The sequence below is a fragment of the Polypterus senegalus genome, chromosome 10 (genome assembly GCF_016835505.1).
Source record: "Polypterus senegalus isolate Bchr_013 chromosome 10, ASM1683550v1, whole genome shotgun sequence".
NCBI lineage: Eukaryota > Metazoa > Chordata > Cladistia > Polypteriformes > Polypteridae > Polypterus > Polypterus senegalus.
Genome location: NC_053163.1, coordinates 91974127 through 91997869, shown reverse-complemented (window position 1 = coordinate 91997869; position 23743 = coordinate 91974127). Strand labels below are relative to the sequence as shown.

At 36.9% G+C, this 23743-nt stretch overlaps 1 protein-coding gene across 2 annotated transcripts in view; it reads right to left on the bottom strand.

Moving 5' to 3' along the window:
- Positions 1–1193: 1193 nt before the first annotated feature.
- Positions 1194–23743, bottom strand: part of LOC120537320 (tumor necrosis factor receptor superfamily member EDAR-like) — a 44741-nt gene continuing 22191 nt past the window's right edge. For both annotated transcript variants that reach the window (XM_039766186.1, XM_039766187.1), the window contains 4 exons: positions 17291–17435; positions 13484–13625; positions 8326–8365; positions 1194–1791 (listed from right to left, as the gene is read on the bottom strand). In XM_039766186.1, the coding sequence (XP_039622120.1) occupies positions 1523–1791; positions 8326–8365; positions 13484–13625; positions 17291–17435 (596 nt within the window). In that variant the 3' untranslated portion in view covers positions 1194–1522. The remainder of the gene's footprint in view (positions 1792–8325; positions 8366–13483; positions 13626–17290; positions 17436–23743) is intronic.

Sequence of the window (23743 nt, the reverse complement as noted above, 5' to 3'; positions counted from 1 at the left end):
TCTGACTGAACAGGGAACACCATTCAGTGTGTCAGGCTTGTTTGATAAACAAAATTGTCTTGGAAAGGATCGATCCAGTGAGACACAATAAGTCATCCAGCCTACATAAAAAATGTGAGATCACATGACACAATTTTAATAAATTTTTTTGAAATGGAAAATCGATGACAGTTTCAGCATTCTATGCACCAGAAATGGAAATCTTAGAATTGTACCTATTGTCTGTTGTGTGTTTTGTAAAGATAAATATAATAATGAGTTACACTATAGTCTTTAATTATTTTATATAAGCTGTGCAAATCTCACTCTGACTCGGCACACCACTCTTTAATCTCCTTGTATAAACTGTTACAATCTCACACTGACTCGAGCTACAAGACTTGTAAACCACAGAGTTGCAAACAAAGACACAGATAGATGCGGTAGGCATATTCCTTTTACAGCTCTTAACGTGGTTGAAGCCACACCCATGCAAATGAGTCAAGGGCACTATTCCTCAATCCCTGTGTACATTGTCACAACTTCTCAAATCCTTATTTTTTATCTGCAGGACTGCTACTGAGTGTCCATTTACACTGCTCTGTTATTCACTTCCTTTACTCAATTTCCCTTGCTTTCTACTTCCAGCTGATACTTCCTGTCATAAGCCTGCCTTGTTTGTGGTTGGTAGTATCTTTTAAGGTTTCCTCTGCTCTTTTCATTTCTTGTGTACTACTTTATGTCTGTGATCCCACACCATGTTAATTTACAACCCTACTCTGGTACACATTGGAACAAAAATCTTTTTACTAGTTAAGACACTCATGTACTACAGCACCTGCATTTAACAAAATACTTGCACATATTTACAATTTATCATTGGCAAGTGAGCTTGGATTAATTTCCACCTCTAACTCATTTTGTGAATGATCACATCCCTTTGCCCAACTACTTAATTATAATCATTTTTCTTAATGCAGATTCTGTTAAGATAACAACAGTGCTTACGTAGACAAAGACAGGTGCAATGCAAAAATAAAAATTAAACCAATTCATCATCATAATTTGTTCTCCTTGCTATATGAAGTTCAAATTCTCTTATTTTTCCTCATTTACTGCTTCATACATTTCATTTAGCTACAACCTCAGTGTTTCCTTGAATTTTATCATGCACTATTTTTAGGTTATTGGTGGGGTGATGACAACTGCAAGCATTTAACATAAATATTTATTTTGCTTTTAAATATCTTTAATAAAAGAATGGAATTCATACTTAAAAATTGGATTAATGTAGGGAGTACAAAATAGTATGATTGCTTATAAGCTAAAAACAAATCTCAGTTCTTATCATAATAAGCCAGCTGCTATTAGTCTCAGAGAGAGGTAATGTGCCTGATAAGAGCTTCTCTGGATTGACCTGTTGCAGCTCACAGGCATTCCCACCGGTGGCACAGACTAACAGGTGCTGTCTCCTGTTGCTGTATTGGATAGGTGTTAATATCTCTGTAAAAATATGAAGTTAAAATATCCTTAGTAAGGTCTGCTATGATCCTGCAGTAAGGCTCTTGTGTAGTTTGGACACAATATCCGACCGGTGGATGCATGCTGCTGCAAGAGCAAGCCCCGGCAGATCGGTGTAGGTTGAGGTACGCAGGTATTCAAAGAGGTCTTCAAATGTGTTCAGGTTGCTCAGGATATCTTTCTGGATGCACAGGGCCCGACCAAGCCGCTTCAGTGTTCCTCGGCCCCCAGAGTTGACCAATAATGAGATATCTTGCAAGGTGTCATAGTCTAGGCTTTCAAGATTTTTTCCTAACAATCAGGAAAAAAATGGTGATCAGTTAATTTGTAGGAGAGTACATCTGACAAGATTGCTGTTTGGTCAATGGCTAACAAAGTGAACAGTGACAAGTCCTAATATGTCCAACTTTCCTAGAATAACTACTAATTAAAAATATACTAATTGAAAAATATGTAAATAGTATTTTACTTTATGGTTAAGTAGTTGCCCTCTCTCAATTAGCCCCATTGTAAATAATTGGGAGTGTATGTGCATGTGTCTTGCAATAGACTGGCATCCTGTCCAGGGTTATTTAATGCCTTGTGCCCAGTGCTGCAAGGATAAGCTTTGATCTCTACTACTCTGAATTGGTTTAAGTGGGTTTCAGAATTTATTTCTTTTTTGTATATGTATGTATGTATGTAGATTATCATAAACAAAAACAACAGAATACTAATCAAGTGCAGGAGACAAGGCACAAATCACTTCAGATACTGAAAGACTCTTTAAGGCATTAAACAACACACTTCTATCTTTTCAGTCATTACAGACAGAATTAATTTCATATAATATTCTGTTTCATATTTTAAACCTAGATATTTGTTTATTTAATTGTAATCTTAATATATTTCATTTGTATTTTTAACACTGATCAAAAACACAAAAACCTTGTCTAATGGTAAACTGAAAGCAAACATTTATTGATTCCACTGAATTACAGTAATAAAGAAAATAACTTCACCAGTTTCACAAGTATCCCCTTTTCCTTTGAAACACTTTCAGTACATAAACTTTGGGCCAACTAGGTGTTGTTGGAGCTCATGCAGTCTAAATTGGGTGACAGAGCAGTTAACCAGTTGTTTAATTTTCTCCATTTGCCTGTGTGCATTTTTGTAACCTGAGTACTCTACTTCTCCATCTCAAATATTAGAGTATTAGGTTAGCTGGTGACTATGACTTGGTCTGATGTAAGTATATGTAGGTTTGTGTGATTGTGCTCTTTGGACTGGCATGTCATAGAGATTGGTTCCTGTCTTACACCCCGAACTGTTGGGGCAGGTCCTGACCTTCTGCAACCCTGTATCAAATGAAGTGCGTTTGAAAATGAATGGATAGATGGAAAATTTGAAGTTGGAGCTCAATAAAAATGTTCAATATATCCATTTCAAGGAAGATAAATGGAAACAGTATGCAGTAGCATGATTGTAAATCTTAGTATACAGTGTCACAGATATAATAATTACCATGTCACTGTTTTTATTCTTTAAAATGGTTATGCTAATATATGAAAGATGTTCCTACATTATGATGGAACGATCCTTACGGATGACACTGCAGTTTTGACTTGCTGGGTTGGCTACTTTAAGCAGGTGTTTAAAGCTGATCCTCCAGCTAGGTCATTGGGCATCTCTGGGTTCTCAGTTCTTGAGGCTGTTCCTCCAATTAGCTGTGAAACACCCAATTTCACTGAGTTTGCTTAGGTGGTGAACCAGCTGTGGGTAGGGAAGGCTGCAAGGATCTGTGGTATCTAGGGTAAGCTTCTCCAGACTGGTGACTTGGCTGTTCACCTAGCATTGCAAGCAGTCTTTGCTTCCATTTGGGAAACATGAGTCATCCCAACTGACTGGAAAATGGGACTTATTGTCCCTGTCTGAAAGGAAAGGGTGATCACCAACAACTACAGGGGGATAACACTGCTCTTGGTGCCTGGTAAGTTCCTAAGTAGACAGATTGGGAGAGTATGGGGGGTCATGAAGTCGCTGGAAAGGGGTGTTTGGTGCTCCTAAAATATTTGCAAAAGGACGATTGTCCAAGTCTTTAGAGTCCTAGTGCTTGCTGTTTTGCTATATGGTTGCAAGACATGGATGCTATCCAGTTACCTGAGACAAAGTCTGGACTCCTTCGAATCGCTGTCCCTTTGGAGAATCCTTGGGAACCACTGGTTTGACTTTGTGTCAAACGAGTGGTTGCTCACGGAGTCCTGAATGAGGCACAATACCTGTACTGTCAGTGAGCATCAGTTGCGGCAATATGGCCATGTGGTGTAATTCCCCAGAGGTGATCCAGCTTGCTGGGTCCTCATTGTTGAGGACATAAGTGGCTGAACAAAGCCAAGGGGATGCATGCATAACACCTGGCTGTGGCAGATAGAAGGTCATTTCTGGAGGGTGGGACTGGACCGTGTGTCTGCTTGGGGGGGTTGACAACCATCATCATTCATTATGTAGTGGGTGTGGCAAAGCACTGTACCAATGCATGCTCCCCAACCTGACCGAACCTATATTAACATTGATTTCTTTTGTATCCATAGAGAGTATAAATATTTTAACTTATACTGAGAATATAAGACACTATAAGAACTACAGAACAAAGCCATTTTGAAATGTTAACATCCAGATAACATTTAAAATACAAGGTTAGAATTTGTCTGAATTTCTGGTTACAAAAGGATAGAGTATGCAGAAGAGATGTACATGGAATTATATCATTTAATTAGCAAATGTAAATAATATTTGAAGAAGATTAAAAGGAGGAATGCACTACACTGTGCTGATTGTTCTATTTACTTGTCACAATGGTTTAGCATCTTCATCCTGTCTTGTTGGAATTTATTGTGCCAGCAAATGGACCTCTTCTCCAAATCAACCCACCTGGGCACAGATTGAATGACAAAACATTTTGCCTGAGGTGGGAAACTTGCCTGTGTTTCTCTTATACAATGGACTCTCTTATAATAATATTTACAAAAAAGAAACCAGCATTAACTGCTAAGCTAAGAGCTACTGCATTTTCTCTAATGTTTGAGTGTTTTGTCCTCTGCTGCTATCTTAAGGTATGTGTTGGTATTTTCAGACTTGCTTTAGGCCACAAGATAACAAAAACAAAAAAAAAAAAAAATGAAGGGAGCATTTGCTTGCTGCAAAATACACTTAGAAGAGACCAGTCCTCTAAAAATGAACTGTATGGACAAGAAGATCCCTAGTCATGGAGGCCCTAAAATATGATGATGCCATTGCAAAAGAATATGCAGTCTTCCAAAAACTGGCAATGGAGAAATTGCATAAAATAACAATTGTCAATATGCCTAACATATCTTGCCTTCAAGGGAGAAGAGAACAATGAAACTCATTGTTGAAAAAATCTAAAATATCAACTACTGTATATTTTGCAAGCAGACATATAAGAGGCTCTGAAACAAATAAAAAAAAAAATTTCTGAGGTCTGATGAGACCAAAATTCACCGTTCAGCATCAGTTTATAGATCTATGCTTGGCAAACATAACTCGACTACTGTATATCCCTATTGTGAATCCTGATAGAGACAGGATCGGAGATAAGGTAGATGAAGCAGAGTTGACAACAATCCCTGGAGGAAAATGAATTTCAGCAATTTAATGAAGAAAATTTAACATAAATTTCCATTTTTTTGCAAAGACTTATTGGGGCAATTTCTGCCAGATATTAACAGAAAAAAGATTATTTACTTTATTAATCAGTCTTTCTTTATATTTATTTAAAAAGATCTAACAAATTTTGTCTTCACTTTGGCCTTGTAGACAAATAGCAAAAAATAACAATAAAATGAGAAATGTATCGAACAGTATTCATCATAACTGTATATACAGTATGTGAATACACCAACACATGGGAGTATTACTTCTATTTGTGCATTTGCTTTTCCTTGTCTATAAATACAGAAGGCTGCAATTGTGCCTCCACCTATTCAAAGCAGGATCTGTACCTCATTATTAGTTTGAGAGGAAGGCTTCAGTTATTTCAAATAAGTAAAGCACAAGTCTTTATTGTTATTTGGATAAGACGGAAAGAGGGTGAGGAGAGTTTGTCTTGTTGCCAGGGTAAGTAGGCAGGGCCCTGTTATGGTGATTAATGCGCCAATACCCTGAGGCACAAGACTAAGCAACATAATCAAGTGCCTAGAGAGGAAGTCTGTGGGATTCAGCAGGGAATCTCAAGCAGGGTGTTGCAGTATTTCTGGGGACTCATTTAAAAGTTCAGTCTACCCAGATACTGCCTTGGAGCCACACAGGGCTCAGCACAACTGAAAATTGTCTTCCTAATTAAACTAGTATATGAAACTTCCTAGAACAGGGTATCCTCCAAGAATTTGTATCTAATATAAGACGAACCCTCCCAAGAACTGTAGACAACTGCTAATAGGAATTGATGGAATTTCGTTTTCTTTTCAAAAGAAAGGCCAAGATACTTCCTCAGAGATCTGTAGTTTTAAATCTGTGAATGGGAGTGGTAAAATGAATCTAAGAGTCAGGAAGTAATTAAAGTGACAGCTTACTGGTAGACAGTACTGATAAAGAAAAAGGAGTAACTGGAGATAAGCAGAGATTATATGTGGTATTGAGAACTGGGAAAAGGGGGAAGTCGCCTGACTAACGTTATAAGGCAAGGTACCATGTACAGAGGTCAAAGTTCTTGTAAAAAATAAAAACTATTACTTTGGGCATATTTGACTCTTTACATCTTCTTAGCTGGAAAGATGCCTAGAGGACTCTTTCCTGTCAACTATACTGTATGTACAGTTTGTATAAAAAGCAGGCAGAGTCGGAAGAAAAATGGAAAAAGGTGTTGGTAATAAATCATTAAGTGGTGAGAAAAGTGCTATATAAATGTAAAGAATTATTATTTATGTGATTTGGTGCACACTGTAATGGATATTTGTTCATATATTTGTTATAGAAACCACTAGGAAATCTAGTAGGTTAAAAAAAGTATTTTTTGTTTCCTAAATGCAGTTCCCTGAAATTAAGGTAATCAGTAGACAACACCACATTTTTAAGCCTATGCTCAATGCAGCTATCAAGTAAATAAAAACATCTTCATATCTTAAAATCAACTTTTTTATCATTGGCATGTCTTAGCTCAATATGCAGCACATAAAATCATAAAATAATATTTACACATTATTTGTTGACAAAAAACATGTCATACTAGGTAATCCTGCCACCTCATTGATTCTAGGTACAAATCTTGTACATGGTCATTGTCCATATGGATTTTCTCCCACTGGCTACACGGTTTTCCTCCCACTACCCCAAAAACACACTGGTTATGTTGACTGGTAAATCTTCAGTTTTGGCCGTGAATGTGCAAGTGGTTCCTTCCAATGGATTGGTACCCTATTTGGAATTGTTTGTCAGTTTCTACTCAGGGCTGTTGGAATAGGCACCAGCTGTTCATGACCCTCAGTTTAAGGGCAGAGTGGTGGCTCTGAGGCTAAGGATGTGCGCTGATATCCCAATGATTGCCGGTTCGAATCCCCGTCGCTTCCAAAAGAGATCCTACTCTGCTGGGCCCTTCAGCAAAGCCCTTAACCTGCAATTGCTCCAGTGGCGCTGTACAATGGCTGACCCTGCGCTCTGACCCCAAGGGGTATGCGAAAACTAACAAATTCCTAATACGAGAAATTGTATAAGGCGAAATAAAGAACAAAAAAAAATTGTATAAAGTGCATTTGAGAATATTACATTAGTTCTCAGCAATGATGTTTTTAAGTCTGACATCAGTAACACATATTTTGGAATCTCAATTCCAATAAGTTGCATCTGAAAATCTCCATACTCTACTGTTCTTAGTAACTTACATATGTACTGTAGCATTTATCTCATGAACTTTCATAAGGGTACTTCTTGCTTTATTCAAATTGTAAATCTACGAAAACATAAGTTAATACTTGATAAATAGCTGTATGCTTGCTAAAATATTAAAATAATTAGCTTATTATACACCATCTACTAATCTAGCAATATTTTGAACCCATTTGGTCAATAAAGAACTGGAATTTACTGTACAGTATGTTAGTTGCATCAGATTTGAACCTTCCCACAGGGTGCCTCCAGTCGACTGCTGGTTACACTCATGCACACACTCAAACCAAGTCATTTAGAGTTTCTAACTGAACTGAACATCCACATTCAAGAGGTATTAAAAAAAAAAACTCCAAAAAGTATGTTAACAGCTCACAGACAATGAACTGAGTACAGGTGCTGGAACCATGTGGAAATGGCAGTAATAGCTGCATTACAATTCCACCCATATATCTTTAACTACTTTAGCAAATTCTTAATAATATTTAATTGAGATATTTATAAGAATTGCCTTGCTATAAATTAAGGATAATGTATATTGCATTTAGAAAATAACATTTTTGACAAAAGATGTTCCATTTCAAACATGAATTCATAGGCATTACTATTTTAATGAAGAACATACTATATGTATATTTATTATTAATTGGATAATTACTGAGTCATAATTAGCTAATAGGCTTTCAAAACTGACTTCATTTATCCTGTTTTGTTACATATGAATATCTGAAAACCCCAAAATGGAACTCAAAGATTGATTGAGAGGAAGGTTCTTAAAAGAGAGGCAGTAACAGAACAGAAACAGTACAGACAAGCAATTGTCATCAGAGAATGTCAGTCTTGTAATACAAACCATTGAGAACTGTTTAAGAATTCAACATAAGAGAGAGAGGTTTTTCCATACTTAACAAAACACATTCCCGACTCAGTACTTTCTATACTTGCCTTTTGCTAATCCATTGATCTCCTCCAGTTTCTGCTTCATCTGCAATGAAGAACAATAAGTGAGAGAAAAGTGAAGAAGACAAGGTCACTTTAGTTAGAGTATAGTATGCATGCATTGGGGGTACTGCAGTATTCCAATATATAGTGGATTCAGCAAAGATTGAAAAACAGGGTTAAATTCCTTTCTTCTGCAAAGTCAATTATTTATTTTGTTACAAATAACAGGAAAAGAGCCATTCGTTTGAATTCATTCTCACTCACTGTCTACATGGCTGCATTGTCATATGTAGAGGCCCTGAGCTATGGTACACTTGCCTCATCACCATCCATCCATCTATTTTCTGAACCCAATGTATGCTAGGAAGATAGGAGTTGCCAGAAGGAAGCAACAGTGGATGGACGCAGGGCACAGATATGAATGTACCCACATGGGGACCAGTTAGTTTTAGCAAAAAGACCCTGTTATAAAAACAGCACAGATAATTTATGGTATATAGTAATTCTTGCCTTAGTGTGATCACAGAGCTTGTAGGGAAAGTGAACCAATATCTTTTTAAAATAAATTAAATTAAGATTATGTAAATTATGTGTTGAATTTGGAAATCATGTAAAACTAAATTAAAAAGTAATTACAGTAATGATGTTTAAGGCCTACTCTTAATATTACATGAACACAACATACTAATATATGGTTGTACAAATTATGCTACCAATAAATACATGATTAATACTAGAAAATATATAATTCCACCAGCTGTCATTCTTTCTTTTAGATGTGAAATGATTCTGCATGACTCTATTACACCCATGTTATCATGGTCATATTTTATTACCAAAAGATAAGGTTTCTATAACACATTTGATAAATTTATTTGAAATATTTAGTAAAGATCATGAGCCGTCAATAGGAAAAGCTGAATACATTTGGAATTTATAGTGTTATGAACATTATATTCAATTTCAGAGTTGCTGTACTGTTTGGTGACTCTGACATGATTAGGAAGAGGCACAAGTGCTCCAGAGAACAGGGTGAGACCCCAGGAAATGACAAAAACATGGTGCCCTTTATAGGCCAGCATTTTTGCTACTAAATTTTTTTGTGTCAGTTTCATGGATATTTAGCCCTGCAAGAGCTAAAGAGTGCAGAAAGTGCAGAACTGAGGGATCAAATTGGGGGATTTTTGTAAATAAATGGAACGCCTATAGAGTAGTTACTGTATAGATTGATACAATACTGCCCCAATATAGTTTAAGTATACCATTGGGAGACTCAGTAGGCGAAATTCCTTGGATACTGCTTCACTACAGGTATTTATTCTTCCAGCAAAACCAGTGAAGGGCTGTATGGGAGGCAAAAGATTCCTGCTTAATACTGCTTTGGTGGCATACTTGGGCTGATCACTGTGAAACAGATCTGCACACCTCCAAAGTGGAAGGCCGTCTCATTGAATTAGACTAGGTAGCTCCATTGGAGTGAGTGGAGAGCAGGTGGAAATCCTATTGAATACCTCTCTGACGTGATGATCTAGGGTTGTGACAGTTCATTTTTGGTAAATGGCTACTGTAATAGTAGATAAACTAGAAAGGGCTCCATTACTTCTGGGGTTGGAAAAGTTCATTTTTGATAAATGGCTACTGTAATAGTACTGTAGATTAACCAGGAAGGACTCGGTTATCGGATACTGGCTTGGGGTTGATCGTTTACTACAAAAATGGAGCAAGATCACTTTGGTGAGGTTATCTTAGTACAGTGGATACTGACCTGTGATTGGTTGTTTACTACAAATAAGGAGTGAGATCACTTTGGTGGATTATCCCTAGGAGGCTCCAGGTGGAGTGCCAAATAATCTTAGCAGAAGGCTGCTTTGGTTAAAATGCTAAGGAAGCATTCAATTAGGGAGCACTGAATTAATAGGCCACCAAAATTGGTACCAACAGCAATTTACTTTTGGTCCACCAAACCCATGGTTTGGGTTCAATCAGGAAATTTAGGGCTTCCCAGAAAGTCCTACTTGGGAATGATAGTGCCCAATATGTAAATTGCTTTAGTTATGATGTAAGATGACATGTTTGAGGAAAAATATTGTATGTGATTAAAACATATTAAAAGAATGGTCCATGTATTTGAAAATTCAATATTATGTCTAAGAAATGATGGGGGAGTGGGATTTATTTCCTTTAAAAATATTAGTAATAAACTGGTCATCTTATTAGTCATTATATTAATGGGGCCGGTCTCAGGGTTTTTCACTGACTGATTTACTTTTGCTCTACAGTCCCTACAAAATATATATATACTGTACAAATATAGCAAAATTGACACAGGTGTCAGTAAGAGAGAAAAAGCTGATTTTGTCATTATAGAAAATTAATTTTAGTTTTTCAAGTTATTTTCATAGCAGCAAAGGGTATGTGAGACAACTGAATGTTTATTCAGAGAGGTTGGGAGCATGCGCTGATTACAGATAGCTTTTATTTTATATTGTGATTAATTACTCGTTATGATGGACAGATTTTCAGTTAAGTGGAATTTACAATAATAACCAAACTGGATATAACTATAAAGGGAAAATTTAATTAAAGGATTTATTGCCCAAAATACAAGCACAGATTAGATAAAATGACCATCTGTTTTACTGCAAGCATTATAGTTGATAAGGCGTACCCCCAATGAAACATGTCTAACACCTCCTGAGACATTATTTTTGGGATCCATATGTAACTTTTACAGATTACAGATTATGTATTGCAATACTGACTAACATTGGGCAAAACTCTCAAATTCTTTACACCTGCAGGTAAAAGTTATTTTTCCTAGCACATTGTTGATAACAGCACTTGAATTTGAACCTGGAGACTGAGCTGTAATAAAGGTCTGTAAATGAAGAAATTATGTGATTCCAAGGGGAAACAAGCCATACCAGAGAGAGAATCCAGCCATAGACCAGGCCATCAGCCAGCTGACTACTGGATACTATACTCAAGTTCCATTTAAAGGGATCATGGATTCCTACAGCCAACAACTTAACTGTGCTGGTGACCGTTGACTTCTAAAGATCACTGTGGGTCCCAAATCGTAGATAACATCTGTCTGCATTGGATCAGGTGTTTCAGATATTAATATCCTTTTGATTTGTAGTACTGGACCCCAAGACCAGATTATCATATTAAATACTGTGTCTTGGGGTGTTGGACCCCAGGACTGACTAGCATACTAAATTGTCACCATAGAATTTTGTCACACTTTTACTTTGCAAGACTCACATTCAACCTTAACTATGTTTGCTTCTTCTTTGCAGTTCTATTGTTGGGACTGTTCTTTCTTTTTCCTCCTTGAAATGAACACTGTAATCTTGTTTTCATCCACTTGCTTGATAGTGTGTTATGACCAGGTACTTGAATTCTTCTTGCCTTAGGAATTGAATCACACCCTAATATCTATTTTTTCTGAAGCAACCTTTCTTTCAAAGAGAATTTGAACCATGGAGCTATGGATGGCATAGGAGGAAAAGCTAATCATCTGCAACCACAACAAGGTAAATTAACTCTTTTATATAGGCAACATTTTTTTTTTAATATTTGTCAGTATTGTTCCTTAATGGAAATACTGCATGATTATTATGAATTTAAATTGTTTGGTGTTTAACCTGTATAGGAATTGGGATAATGTAATTGAATAGTTTAGAAAATCTGAGTGCATAACATGGTCAGTAGCTAAACTAAAAGCATTGTGTTAAGAGTAAATATTTTTAGATAAATATTTTTATAAACCCATTGAATACTTGGTGTGAGACAACAAGTTGTCTTTAAGGATTAATGTTTATATGTAATCAGTCTAACACATGACTATTACTGTATTAGTGATTATCATCATATTAGCACTTGCAGCATTATCAATTAAAGTCAGTCCAATTTAAACTTTTCTTTTCGGATACTGATTTTAATAACAGAATTAATAATATAGAGTTTAACATAAAGGGAAATTTGTTAACTGAGAAGAATGATTGTAAATGTAAGTGATGGTATATAACAATTGTTTTAAGAATAGGGACTCTCAGGACTTAAATGTATAAAATCCATTAGTATAAGGTGAAAATATACAGTAGTACCATTTGTTTGATAACTACTGTTTTTTCATGGTGGATGTAAATTTTATTTGTGTAATGATAATTGATATAGAAGGAAGGAACACATGGCAATTTTAATGTATTATGAATTTTGGATTAGGATTAGATACAGTATTAGGATATAAATTGTATGATTTTGGGAATTAGGATTAAACATGCCAAATTAGACAAAGGGTATAATACAAACATAATAAAGTTTGTAGAAAAAGGTATAAGCAAAAAAAAAATGTTTGTGGGACAGTGTTTAGCAGTGCTATTAGGAACTGGGATACTTAGGGCCATATAGACAGAAATAGTTGGTGGCAGAACAGGATAAATAATATTATGGCTTCTTGGCCCTATTAGTATAAGGATTTGGACAAAGAATGCATAAATTTGGTTGCTTTACCCCGTCCACCCCCAAAAAACACCATCATGATGAAGGAGCATCTTACGCACAAGCAGCCATTTTATGATAGACTTGTGGTCTATCCTGAAGAAAACCATAAAATGATGACTTAATGAAGAGGTGCTAAAATCAATAGAAGAGTCTGCAGAACTCCCCAATTAATGAAGCAACATTCAGGTAAATGGGAGAGTCGGCAGGAGTCAGAAAATACTGGTGCCACTAATTCATTGGATGGAATAATAAAGTTATGCATATTAAGAGTCAGATGGCGTAATGTATTAGATGAGGTAACGGTAATAGAAAAGTATAAAGGAAAATAAATTGTTTAATTAATTGCTAACTCCGTGGATGAGATTTTTATGCATGATCTGTGTGAGTAAAGAAACTGCATTCTGCATTCTCATTTGGGGTCCGTGACTCTCTTCTTTGAAGATAGAGTAAAGTTTTTTCGACTACATGCTCTCACAGTTAATTTCACTAAACTGAAATTTCTTCAACAAATTACCCAAAAAGTAACTTGTTGTCTTTTCTTCCATTGTTTTTATTGATACAATTTTGCAGCAGTTTTAAATCATATTTCAATCATTTATATCATCTTTATAAAATTACTGTTTATAAGCTGCAGCATCCAACTTTGACTTACCTCTTCTTTTGATAGCTGTATGTCCTTTGAAAGCTCCTCCATTTCATCTTCCTCTTCACTGTGTGATTTAACGTTGGTAGTGACATTTATTACAATTGCATGATGCTGAGGTTCTTTTTCAAGATTCGGTGAGCTTTGTAGTCTAATAGTATGGAAAATACACATAAAAACATTACCCATGGAATCTAGCAAATAAGAATGTTTTTCTGCTAAATTTACACAGAAGCCTCTCACCCAGATCCTGGAAAATGTTACCCAGTGCTGAGTGTTGGGAAGGTACAAAGGTATGAAAAATCTTAATAAGTATTAAAGTGTGATTAAGTTCTGCTGTCCTGAATTTTTGGAGCTTCTCCAGGAATTATATCATTCTGTTCATAGCTTTTTTCATTACGTACTGTACACAGGCTCAATTAACATCCATGACCTCCTTCTACTTTATGCTTTCTTTGGCATCTTTAGGTGTAAGGGCTGTTTATCTAGTTACACTCCACCACCTCCATCCCTTTGTATTTTACATATCCCTTTGTTTTTTTCTCCTATGTCTTTAACACAGTGCTTCATCTGAATTTCTCAATTCAGTCAATTCAAAACCCATCTTTCTCTCTTTCAGTTAAATTCTGAACTCCATTTAAAAAGCCAACCTAAGCCTTTTACTTAATGCTATTAACTGTTAATTCATCACAGGATGAACATGCAAGCTGCACACAGAATTTAACAAACAATGACAGGTGCATTTACTATAATATTGTTTGTAATTTTTATTTTCAGTTTTCTTTATTTACATTTTAAATTCTACATAAACTTAGTTCCAGAAACAATCTGGGGTTACGTTCTGAAGTTTCAGCCCGAGAAACAGTGATCAACGAACCCTGATACAGTAGATTCACTTCTATCTAATTGACTAAAAAGCTGAATTCAGATTTTTGGTGAACTTTGTGAAATGCATTGAAGTCAATGAGGAAACAAAAACTGAACAAGTATTAACACTAGAATCCCTGAAGTCTGTGAAAATATTCGTAATGTCAGACCACCTTAATTTTACTCGCACCTCCTCATCACTGTGTTAATTACGCACTGATTCTGCCTTTATTTTTGCAAATCTGTCAATCGGCCGCAGGCAGGCAGCCTGCTATCCCATCCACCAAAAAGACAGCTGAAGTCAGACACAAAATAAACAAAGCTAAAGATTGTTTATATGGGAGTGGGGTGCCTGGAATTGTATAGGAAAATAATATATCATTATTTCAAATATATACATTTCATATGTGTTCCATGTCTACAACAATCTGTGTAAATCTAGGATGACATTTCTTGCGAAACAAAAAATGTTGCACACATAAATAAAACATTTTTTTCATACGTAATACTAATACTGATAAAGTGTTGACGTGAAGTGTATAATGTGTGAAGACTGAAGTTCAAATATCAAATACACACCTTCAACAAAGGGTGTAACAAAACAAGTGTGCTTTTTCTTTGGTTTTATTCTTGAATAATTGTTCAATTGTACTGTATATGCTTCTGTCAGAGTGTGAAAACTGAAAAGTAAAGATATTTGCATGCATGTTGTGTTTACATCTTTCACAGGGTAAGAACTGCTGCTTCATAATCAAGACGTTGCTGGTTTGATCCCGGGTCCTCCCTGCATTTAGTTCTTTGAGTGATGGGCTGCTGTTATTGTTACTATTATATTATAAACACATACATTTGATTTGAGTCTCTAATAACTCTACAAAACAAGTGAGCTTTTATTCAAGAATAAAACAGAGTAAAAACCAAATTAAAAAAAAAATATTCAGTTTCATTCTTGAATAAAAGCACTCTTGTTACATTTGCATTTCTTGAGCTTCTATCACTATGGCTAATGCTCGCAAAGCCTGTGATGCAAGAGTTCAGTGTTATATGCTTGGGAAGCTGTCCCTGTCACTACTCAATCTGCACTACTTAGCAAGTAGCACAACATGGTTATTCCAGCAGTGCAGACACAAATTAAAATTAATCTATGCAGAACAAGTATTTTCATAATACATCGCGGGGGTTGCGTTCCAGAACCCCCCGCGATAGGTGAAAATCCGCGAAGTAGAAACCATATGTTTGTATAGTTATTTTTATATATTTTAAGCCCTTATAAACTCTCCCACATTGTTAACATTATTAGAGCCCTCTAGATATGAAATAACACCCTTTAGTCGAAAGTTTAAACTTTGCTCCATGACAAGACAGAGATGACAGTTCTTTCTCACAATTAAAAGAATGCAAACATATCTTTTCTTCAAACGAGCGCAGTCAGGAGCAGAGAATGTCAAAGAGATAGAGAGAGCGACAGAAAAACAAACAATCAAAAAATCAATACGTGCTGTTGGGCTTTTAAGTATGAGCACCGCGACAAAGCAGCCACAAAGAAGGGAGCAATGTGAAGGTAGTCTTTCAGCATTTTTTAGAGTAGCCTCCGTATCTTCTAAACAAACAGCCTCTGTGCAAACATCCCCTCTGCTCACATCTCCTCCGTCAGGAGCAGAGAACGTCAGAGAGAGAGAGCGCGCGAGATTAAAGCAAACAATCAAAAAATCAATACGTGCTTTTGGGCCACCGCGATAAAGCGGAATTTCTTAGAGGAGCGTCCATATCCTCTAGGCAAACAGCCCCTCTGCTCACACCCCCTCCGTCAGGCGCAGAGAATGTCAGAGAAAGACAGAGAAAAGCAAACAATCCACTCAGGAAGCACATCGTATATCATTGAGGAGTTTTAGTTAATATGTAATACATGCTCTGACTGGGTAGCTTCTAAGCCATCTGCCAATAGTGCCCCTTGTATGAAATCAACTGGGCAAACAAACTGAGGAAGCATGTACCATAAATTAAAAGGCCCATTGTCCGCAGAAATCCGCGAACCAGCGAAAAATCCGTGATATATATTTAAATATGCTTACATTTAAAATCCGCGATGGAGTGAAGCCGCGAAAGTCGAAGCGCGATATAGCGAGAGATCACTGTATTCTCATTATGGTCAGCTAATATACACTTCAAATGAAAATACCATGAGTATTTTATATTTTTTTTAACTCTTGCGACATGCAGTTAGGACTAGAGTATTGATCAGGTAGTGACATCATGCCTGCACAAAGCAGATCAAGAAGCACCATGACGTATAAGGTGGAGTATGCATACTGCGCGCATGTGTGAAAGTTCTGCGCATGTACAGCACAAATTAGGCAGGTAATGCAAATCAGGTTTTGACATTCCCATCCAACATGGCTGCTACAGCTTTGTCACATCACACTGGCCTTGCAAAACATCAAGGAGCACTGGGGGGAAAAAAATCTACGCTAGTTGTACAGCAAATTTTCAGGTACAAATCTGATGAACAACATCACAGTATGCTGTGAAAAATGCTTTGGCAAAGTTTGCCACTCAACACTACCAAGAAAAAATATCCCATCTTAGTGATGTGCTCATTAAGTGCTCCTGACTTAAATCTTTTTGATGATAATAAGACATGGCTACAGATCCTGGGCATTGAATAAGATCCACTCATTCAGTTTTGTGTACCATATGTCATAACATTTATGATAACCATAAGATATTAACTGCAAAAATGAGATCATCTACCACAAAGCAACAGAATGTTGAGATCAGAATGTATCTCAGTGCATTATTTTATGTATTCCTAACCACAAAGTGTGGGAGGAGTGGGAGAATTATGCTTGAAGTTTGCCTCACTTTTGTAAGTGAAAAGAAGTATGTGTGTGTGTGTGCTGGAAAGAAGATTAACATGGCATTTTACTGGTTATTCTCAGTAATACTTACTTGAATAAGGTCTGTGACTCTTTAAATTTTTGCTCTTTGAACGAGTCTTTCGTAGCCATCAGCTTCTGTTTGGGGTCTTGTGTGAGTTTTTCAGGACAATCTTTAGGAGAATCCTTCAGAGCAGAAGGGATTTTAGGATTTGAAACTGTACAGAAAAAATACAAAGTAATTTACTAAAGACAGTACGATATTTATTATGGCATCATTACTCTAACATGCATGGTGAAAATCTTGCAAGTGCTAATCAACATGCAACATGTCACAATTAGATATAACCTCAATGCTAGTTATAAAACTTAAAGTGTTCAATAAATTATACTTCTGAGTATTATGACAGAAAAATGTATTATTTCAAACACATAAATTTCCATAGATAAAGGTTTAATTTTAGCAATAACATAGTGCAGGTCAATGCAAAGTCATTATCTGTGCAGAGAACAATCTACCAGCTTCCTACACTGTACAATGCCAACAGGTGTACCAAGTTTTGTTTGGACTGGGTCATTCCTTTTTGAGCTATCATGCCCATAAGCTCACATTCTGTACCATAGGGAAGGTGGCAGGAGCCGACCCTGGATGGGATGCTAGCTTACTGAAGAGCACTACAGTTCATTCAATTTACTTTGATACCTGCTTTCCTAGTTTGGAGTCATGGAAATCTGTGTACAATTCCAGCAGCAACCAGCACAGTGAATTACGACAAGTCCACTGCAGTGTGCACACTTACTGACTTACTATGGGTGGAAACTGGAGTCCATAAACGAAAACAACACAAGCTTGTAGAGAACATACAAACCCTCTACAAAAGCCACCATATTGTGAATTTAAACCTGCTTTTTGTCATACTGGTGTACATGAAGGTTTGCTCTTTCAAGGAACAAATAATTTGTTAACTTGATGTATACATGTGAGTAAGCCTACTAGTGAACCAACCTGCAGTTGTGCTCCCAATCTTCAGAATAGAATCTAACTTTCTGTGTCCTTGACCTGGAAACAATGAGTTTGAAAACCGGATGGGCAGTTAAAGAAAAAAATGGTTCATTTTAACTGCTAAATGGGCCTCTTTCTATAGTGGCAGTGTCATGGTGCTGTGGAAACTGCCCTCACAACACACTTATTTGTAGCATGGCTCAGTAAGGGTTAGTAAAAAAACAATGGATGAGAGAATTGGTCTATTTCAGGGCCTAGCCTGTGTATGCTCTTTGTGTGAAAGTGAGCTTTCTCTGAGTACTCAGATTTCCACCTACTTTGTCCAAGACCAGATGGGCACAAGTGCAATTGTGCATTGTTGAAGATTGTTTTATATGCAGGGGTGGGCAAAAGTAGGTTTACAGTTGTGTTTTTGTATTCAGTGTGACAGTATCATATATTGTACATTGTACTCATAACTCGTATTTACTTTTCTGTCTATAGATGTAACACTAGTAAGTAATGCTAACCTTCTTATTTGAATACTGAATTCTACTCCAGGGTCGGCCTGCCTTACATATGATGTGGTGAGGATGGTCTCTAGCACACTGTGACTATGAAAGCAAGTTTAGAAAAAGGACATACGGTTCTAAATGAGTTTGATAATTTTGTGAAATATTAAGATGTACAGTGACCCTGGAGGTTTTAGTTTACATAGTGATTATTAGCATGATACTCCGTGGCTTTGCCAACTGTAAAACAAGATTTATTCTCAATACATAAAATAGTCACATGACCTCCTATTATCTTCCAGATTACTTGCTTTTTTTAAAAATAAAGCTGATTGTGTCTTTGTAAACATAACAGGCTCCAATAAAGGGGGATGATACACTCTATTCCCTAACTTCTCTATTTATTTAATTTGATTTTATTGTATTTAGTGTGTCACATGTGTGCACATGAAAGGCAGCTTAAGGGCTTTGATGACGGTAATTACCCGCTGAACCAGGGGATGGCGCTATGTTCTAATCCCTTCTCTTCTCCTCTCTCTGGAGAACGAAAGATTGACAGCCACTCTATTGCTAACGTCACTTCTGTTGCCTGTTCGCCTGGACACCCCCCTTTTTGCCACATGACCATATAAACTGGGAAATGGCCATCTTGTTTACACTGCTGTTTTCAACTAGCACCTGGGAAAACGTCTCCATAATTACTGCACTTTGAAGGTTTTGTTGAACAAAAATAAGTTATACAGGGTCACCAAGGTGTTGCCCCAACCCAACTCTTTGGGTGTCTCCTTTTCACAAGTCATACTGCTAAATTGTTATCTAGGAAATGCCAACTAACTTCTTCTCATTTTCTGATCCTACAGAACTCTTTGGATAATGTACTCCCCTTCATGTCTAATTCTGTAAGCTGCTCTTTATCTGTAGGTGTGTTTCACTGAGATCTGAAGATTCAGTCAGGGATCTCGATATGGCAGCATGTCTTCACCTAAACAACTACCTCCAGAATAACTTTTATCCATTTTTACTCCCGTTTAACACAATTCACAGTTGCAGAGGTTGGGGCCAAACCCAACAACATCAGGCACAAGACAGGAATCAACTCTGAATGCTATGCCAGTCTATCACATGGCACACTCATACACATGCATGGGCTCACTCACACAGGGGATGCAGATAATGGAGACAAGTCAACCCAGGATACCGTTGTACCTTGAAACTGTACCCACTGAGCCACCTTTTCCCACATAACTTCACTTGTTATAGTCTGGATATATTGCTACCTTGCAGTTATATTGTAACTTTAATTATTTTAAGACAGATGATTGTGCCTTTTGTAATGAGATCACCACACTTAAAATTGCAAATTACTTACCCTGTGTGATGTAGCATTTTGATCTTGCTGTGCTTTTTGATAATGTAAAACTTGATTTTCTTATTGGTAATACGAATGTCATTTTAACCACTTAAAGGTACTGCTTGCAGTGCTTCTAGACTGATAATAAGTATAATTCCACTCTTGGATCTTACAGATTGTGAGTAGGATCTCTGATTTGTTATTTACTTTTTGCCTTTGAGTTACTTTAGCAGGCAGTTTTTTTTGGGTTAAACATTTGCAATATTTGTCTTTTTGAACAAAATAATGGAGAGTTATATACTTTTCCATTACTGCTTTGTATTTCTAAATCTCTATGTGCCCTGTGCATTTTGCAGCAAAGTGGGCTGTAGAAGGATAACCTGCATTTCACTGCTAAACCTCTCACAGACATATTTACATGTTATATCTACCATGGCATTTCAATTGAAAAAGAGAAGGTCTTTCCATATATAAATGCATTGCTGCTCTCTATCTGAAATGAAACTAAGGGAGGACTGTTATTTTAATACTTTAAATAGCTAGTATATGGCCTAATGCTGGTGGCTCAGTTATCCAGGCCCCTCAAACTTGATCTGGGGATGATCTGTCTCCACTTCATTCTGTAATACCCATATTAATGTTCTTGGAAAAGTTTCATTTTTCAAATTATTTTTACTTCTTTGTTTCCAAAAAGATGCTGAATGATTTATCAATGTCTTTATTTCTTCTCAGCTTGATTACTGTAATGTTTAATCTCCTAGCCTTTTGGTGCCACTTTTGTTCAAAATTCAGAATGTGCTAAACTAGCCTACTGGCACGCAAATTCATGTGAGGTTACACATTACCTATACGACAGCATAGTGCTAATGCCACTGCAGTGCTCAGTGGTACCACATGTCAGTATACCTTTGCTTTTTTACATTGCTGTTTTAGGTAGCTCACCATCCTTGCAAGGACTGCTCACTGTTGCTGTACTAACTGGATTTTGTTTGCAGCTGTCACAGGCTTACCATTTTGTTTTTGTGCCTCTGGCTCTGAAACTTCTCATTTCTATCATGAACTGCCATGTCATTTTGTTTGGTACTCATGCTCAAGCTGATACAACTTATCAGGACCGTGACATAGTTCTCTCTTTGAAGTTGCTGTCCCCACTTCCAATTCCTTGCAACAGTGCACAAACTCTTTGAAGCGGTGAGATGGTCTTTGATTCTGCTGCAGTCATGCGACCAGTGGCAAAGATATATCAGTACGAGTCTTGAGCACTTTGTTGTTGGTTGGCACAGCAGAGATGTAGAGTATTGTGTTATCAGATGGTCCAGCTGGGAGACTGACGTTGCACTCTCATGCCGTGTAGCGGAGATGTTTAACATTGTATTTCTTTTTACTGTAGTGAAATGTTCATCAAATTGAGGCAGGCAAACCACTTTAACTGAAGCTGCAGATGTATCTCTTGGCTCCCTTCCTACACTTAACTGACCCTAAAAATGGTGTTCCAAGTCCATATCTCAACTTTAACACTCTCCCTTAATGGTTGCTGTATAATGCCTCATATGTCTTGTCTTTTAACTGCATAGTTTTAGCACCAACTCTGGCATACACTGCTCACATGGGGTCACTGGCAACTCGATTTGCTACACTGTTCCCCATCTCCAAAAGCCTGAGGCTCTGCCATTAGCTAAGTATTCAGACAAATGGACCTTGACAGATGGGTAAGTGGTAGTGGAACTTCAGAGGTAACAACCTCTCGGCCGTCTTCCTTCCTGAGCTGATATTGCAAACAGCATTCCAGGTTCCAGATCTCCACATCAACGTGGTCTAGCATGTCCATTTTAGGTCTCCACTGCAGTTTTTGGAGTCAGATTGAAGGTGTTATCCTCATCCCACTTCTAACAACAATGTAGCACTGCACCTGCACCCACTGGCACCACATGTCAAATGGATTCTTTGCACTTTATATCTTTCATTTAAGTAACTTATTCTTAAAAGGCTGCTTGCTGTTGCTGTGCCAACTAGAATTGTTTTGGGACTGTGGCAGGCTTGCATTTGTATTGGTTTTCCTGCAGCTGGCTCTGAAGCTGCTCATTTGAATGATTGAAATACCAGCTCATTCTGTTGGTAACTCACCCAATAGCAGATGCAACTTGTCAGCATTACTACAATTATATTACCGACTGATAAATCTTTTACGGATTGGTACCACTGCAGACCTTCTGCAGCCTTACCAACTTTCTAGGAATATTTGCTCCACTGGCTCCAATATGAGTGTTAGTTGAGACATTTGATGACCTAGCCTTTTTTGTCATTGTTCCTTCAATAAGAAACAAGTAACATTTGCACATTAGGATTTCAAATTCCTATTTCTCTCTTAAATCTGCCCTAAAAAGGATTAGTTGCTTGCTTATAACTTATTACCATCGGCTTTATGGATTGTAACCTATTTGCCATATTTAGTTGTACTGTTTAATGTTTGGGTTTTATCATCTTCGGTTACTTTATTCATTCTATCTTGTCTTGCATGTATCTTGTATTTTACTGGATGTATTTGGTGTCTTGTCTTTTTTGTTCATTGTCTTACTTTCTCAGAGTAACTATCAATTATTTATTGTATAATTACCATTACATAGTATGTTAAATGTTTATTTGATGCAGCACTCTGAGTTCAAATTAAGCATTCTGTTGCTCTCAGTGTGAATTTTGTGAGAATTCTGCCCTTACTCTGGTTTTCCTCCCTTTAAACTCCCACATTCAATTGACTTGTATGTTTGGCTAAATCATAAGAGTAAACTGTCCCTGTGTACATGAGTGAACACCAATAAAGGGGTGCCCTGTTCGGTGATGAGTCCTGTCTTGTGACCAATACTGCTGGGATAGGCACCAGCCACCCCTCTCACAACAATGAATTGAATTAAGCAGGTTTGATAATGTTATTACTGTTATTATTAATGTTATAATGTCACTACTGTTGTCATGGCTAGGAAGAATGCATTGCTTTTCACATAGCATCATCATTTATTCTTAAAGAAAAATAAATGAGTATCCTAAAATGGAAGACTGCAAACACACACTTATATTGCTATTTACAATGTCATATAAGAATAAACGTCAACATCATTTTGCATTAAGAGTAGAAAACTCACACTGATGATTATAATGCATATAGAAATGTATAAATGGGAAATGTAATATGCAAAACAATCATTTTTTATTCATGCGTTAGCCGTTCATTTAATTTTGGTTGTAACAAAATCTGTGACTCTTAGAGCTCCCATAACTAAACCCTTGCAGTAGAGTACACAACTGACCAAACAGCAGTTTTCAGCACTGATGATTTCTTTGTCCAAATACTGAACCCTTACATTAACTTTAAGTCAGCTGCTTAGCTCCAGGATCTGCATTATGTGCACCAAGTGGAGATTACACTCAAGAAGTGCAACATGCCGCTCCTCAAGCCAATTCTATCAAGCTTAACTTTTCATTCAGTTCATTGAAATAATCCTAATCCTAAAACGATTCTTAAAGGAAAATGCTCATTTTACTTCACTTTATGTTTGTTATTAGCAGAGTGCATGCTCACTAGTCACACAGATGTTTACATAGAATAATAATAAAGAAGCAATTTGGCCTTTTTATTTATGTCTTTAACTGCGTGAAGTCCCTGCAGTGGAGGAAGTTTATACTCAC